Source organism: Porites lutea, chromosome 11, assembly GCF_958299795.1.
Source record: "Porites lutea chromosome 11, jaPorLute2.1, whole genome shotgun sequence".
Classification (NCBI taxonomy): Eukaryota; Metazoa; Cnidaria; class Anthozoa; order Scleractinia; family Poritidae; genus Porites; species Porites lutea.
In genome coordinates, this window is record NC_133211.1 from 21,099,372 (window position 1) to 21,103,643 (window position 4,272).

At 38.6% G+C, this 4,272-nt stretch overlaps 1 protein-coding gene across 1 annotated transcript; it reads left to right on the forward strand.

Moving 5' to 3' along the window:
- The first annotated feature begins 332 nt into the window (after positions 1-332).
- On the forward strand, positions 333-3,403 carry LOC140951446 (uncharacterized). Its single transcript, XM_073400694.1, has 2 exons — positions 333-1,322; positions 2,081-3,403. Exons 1-2 carry the CDS (start codon positions 362-364, stop codon positions 2,356-2,358), a joined length of 1,239 nt encoding a protein of 412 aa, XP_073256795.1. The 5' UTR covers positions 333-361; the 3' UTR covers positions 2,359-3,403.
- The last annotated feature ends 869 nt before the right edge of the window (positions 3,404-4,272 follow it).

Consider the following 4,272-nt stretch of genomic DNA (forward strand, 5'->3'; position numbering starts at 1 on the left):
ATTTTTATTTTTATTTCATAATAAAAATATTTTGTTTTGTTTTGAAAATAATAATAAAAATGAATCTATTTCCAGTTCAATAAAAAACAAAATGTTTTTACATTGTACTTTCACTTTATTTCCAATACAAAATAATTAAAGTTCGATCTAAAATTAACAAATTTATGTGCTTTTGACGAATGGCAGTTATCGGCCACCATACTAGCTCACACATGCGCACTATCGTGACACAGTCCTTTAAGTTAATCCTTTAAGTATTGATAGTTAGTCAAGCGAGTCGTCGATATCGTACGCCGACACATAGCACCGTTTTCGGTGGCAGTAAAGATTGCTGATTGAAATCAGGTCTCAAGCAAAAACAATGGGAAATTCTAACAAAAAACCGATCGCGATGGATGATGAAAAAATTGAAAAATCTAAGGTCAACGAAACTGTCGTTCGATACAGTACGACCGCCGATGGATTGAACATGAAGTTTGTCTCTCTCGCCAGCCACAAAATGGTTCCATCCAAGTTCAAAGATTGCTTTAAGAAAGACGGAAAGCAGGCTAAACAGTTAGCCATAGAGTATAAAGCAGAAAAGGCTTTCTCCATCATCGCAGACGGCAGAAAAGAGCACGAAACAAGCGCTCCGCGGCCCACAAAAATTGTTTCAGCATTGGGTTCAGAAGAGGAAGTTTATTCAGTCGGTGCTGACTGTGGTATGTTTGCAGCCGTTTGTACAGCCTATTCTCATCACTATAGGCTTAGGACATCGCCAGATGATTGGTGGTTCTGTGTTATCAAGAGGGTTGCCTGTGCTATTGATCAAAACTCGTCGAAAGCCTCAGTGCGCAACTTGTTTGTCGATCATGAAGGAAAGAAAACAATCGAAGTACAGGTTGAGGATCCCACCATCTACACCGTGGATTACAACTTTCTGTTCGATCAAATAACAAAACAGTTAAAAGAAAACTTAAAAGTGCCCGAGTTTGTTGATGGAGTCACCGCAGATTTTGGAACCACCTCAGCTGTACAGGAGATCGTCTCGCAGATTACGCTGATGTATTCTGTTAACCAATATTTCGACTGTGGAATAATGACCAAGTGTGGAATACCAGCGGTGGAGATGCTTGGCAGTGAAGAAGACTGGATGAAATTGAGTTCTAAGCTGAAAGTTTTAAGAACACTCTTAGAACCTATAGAGAATGATCTTGGCCTTCGATCAAAATGGTGGGATCTGGTTCAGAAAGTGTTCTGGAATCTGCAAACCACCTATCAGGGACACCCAGATGAAGATTGGTGGAGTCATATTATGAGCTATAAAGAAGCTAATCAGTCGGGTATGTATTGTTCTATCAATTTATACGATTGTAATACAAAAGGCAAAAAAAAAACTACCGAAGTTGTTAAAAGTATCAAAACCACATGAAAAGCTTACATAACGCTAAGGAAGCAAGAATTTATGCTGGCTACGAAACTGGTAGAGAATTGTCCGTAGACTTGCCAAACGCTGATGCGCCTGTAAACGGCTTGTTTTACACAAAAAGGATTGACCGTTTTCATTATTGTAGTCTTATTATGCGCAAATGATATAAACTACTGGTTCATTTAGGGATTGACAGGTGTTTACCAAAACATATCACAGCTCAGTAAGCTGATCACAAGCAGCAGTTTCTAGAACGTCGAAAAGGTTCTTTAATGGCATTCATCATTATCTTGGAAGAACGTTCTTTATAAAGAGTTCGTATAATCACAGTCAGCGCGAGTAGGCTATCCAAAGCTCTTTTATTTGAGATTGTAAGTCAGGTTTAATGGAGTCTGTCCTAGTTTACGGTCAACTCTTGCCTTGCATACATCCCGCTACAACGGACCGTCCCGATAATAGGGACAGCGGCTAAATCCCGGTAAAAACAAATTTCAGACTTTTGGTTTAAATAAACTCTCATTATTACGGACTCTCGCTTATGAGGACACTAACTTGAGGTCTCCGCAGTGTCCGCAATATGAGGGAGTGGACTGTACTTCGTCTAATCTAGGGAGTACATATTCACAAAATTAAGCAAACAAAAATAATCTACCGATTTTGTTTGTTTCTCAGGAACTCCCGCTGGCGGTATCAAAGGATGGATCACAGATTTCTTAGAGGGACCACGATACGTAAGGGCACTGTGGGGGCCTGGTGACTTTACAAGTGGCGTAGTGGCCGTTCCTTTCACTATCAAGAACCTTTCTGGTGTCCAGGATACCGCGGCATTGGTGGCAGGAATGCTGGGCTTCACTGTTCACAGGATACCCAACTGTGATGAGGTGTCTGTACAACCATTCCAAGGATGGTCTCTTATGTTGTCCGACGACTCGCCTTTTTGCAAATTCTGAACAAACCACTGACATTGGCTTTATAAATTAGTTTAGAAATAATACTTAACTACAAGGAAAGTTAAAAGTGTTTAAGTACTGTAACGCATTTAGCATTTTTTTCATTCAAATGTGGGCTCGATATTTTTTTTCGGAAACGTAGCTAGTGAAAATAGCAGCCATTTAAGTGAAAGCCGCGCAAGCCAAAATGCAGGTTTATTGAGCGCGAAAAAAGCCCTAAAATCACACTACACGGAAGAAAAAGGAAAAGAAAATAGAAAGAAAGCAAAGAGAAATGAAGGTGAAAAACGTCATAGTCCCTGTCTTGTTTTTTTTGTTTTCTGTTGTTTTTGCTTTGTTCTTTTTGTTTGTTTGTTTGTTTTTATCATTGCCTATACTTTGGAGACGGTTTTCGCAACAGTTGGCCAACAATGATTCGCACTTTTTTGGTAGAAAAGTCAGACTGGAATTCCTAAAATTCGGCCTCTCAAAATCAGTAGTCATTTCACCAAACTGAGGCCAAATCACGAGATTATTTTAGTCTGAAAAGCCCGACAGGACAGGAAATATCGAGTGATGAGAAGAGAAGAAGGAAAAGAGAGAAAAAGGAAAACAAAAAATCAGTGCTGCATTCTTTGTTTTTATATTGTCTACTTTGAGGATAGTGTTTCAACGAAAAAATCTGCTTGAGCGAAAAAATTCAGCTGAGAATACATGCGTAATTTAAACTACTTGCAGGCATCTCCTCTTTCCTTTGAAAACTTTTGAAAGTTTTTGTGGCACGTGCTGTTTATGACAAATACACTCAGCTTAAATAATATTAATATTTTACAACAAGTAGTTAATAGCGGCTAGAGCAGTCAAGAAGTAGGGAGAAACACTCGACTACATTAAGTTGCGAGTTTGCCCGTACAATTCTTTCATGCTCTAGCCGTTTCCCGCGTGCTTTACAACTTAGTCAACAAACAGAACAGAGCACAGACAGTCAAGGTTTCTTTATTTGTTAAACTTTTCGTATTACTCATTACTTTCCGAATTAACGCGTCATTAAAGTTAGTAATTATCACGACAGCTTTTCATAACAGAGAGAAAGTCACAGTTCAACTGGCGTATCACAATGCTGGTCGTAAATACAGCTGATCGCTTTCTAAAAAGTGAATTCGCACTGTTTCAAACTTCATCGATCTTAATATTCAATTTCATTTAATTTGTCAAATGTTAGAGAAATTTTCCGGTGTTGAATCCGAAAAAAGCATATCTAAATTTAGAAAAAGAAAAAGAGAATTTTTGTATTTTGTTCACCTACTTCATTAAGCGGGCGCGTGAAGTTAGCAAGTTTCATGTCACAGTCGTGCAAAGACGGCTACGAAATGTACAAAAAAGTGTGATGGACGTGCAAAACAACCTCTTGTTTTTTTGCCTTTTTTGTAGCCGTCGCGGTCGTTGTTGCTAAAGCTCCCTATTGTTCTTGATCCAGATATTTTACGACCATGGTAACGTCGGTAACGTGACGTCAGCCTTTGCAAAAAGCGCATTATCTTATGGTATCATTAAGATCCGATATTCAAATTACAGGGGCACCCAACGACAATTTTCGGAAAATACCTGTTCGGAAGACGATTTGAGATCTAGAATTTTCGGCACATTTTTTTCCAAAATTTCTTGCTTGTCTGCCTCTCCTAGGATTTTCGAACATCTAAAAAGGTCACCTACAATTTTCGGGAGCCTTTTTTCTGGCTGAAATTTTCGAAAAGGTAAGTTTTGATCCCTATAATTTTCGAATCACTAGACTTTCAGCTAGGAAATCCGAACAGATGAAAAATTTTTAGGGGATAAAAATATGCCTGTACCTACCGTTTTAATATTAAAATACGTTTAACAATGCTATGTTCAAGTGGTTTTGAACTATATTCTCGTTGGGTGCCGCTGAAACTA

Bases quoted from the DNA above. Each gene is read 5' to 3' on its own strand.
- LOC140951446 (XM_073400694.1), top strand. From the start codon at position 362: ATGGGAAATTCTAACAAAAAACCGATCGCGATGGATGATGAAAAAATT. The intron at 1,323-2,080 runs GTATGTATTGTT...TTTGTTTCTCAG, and splicing joins TAAAGAAGCTAATCAGTCGG to GAACTCCCGCTGGCGGTATC.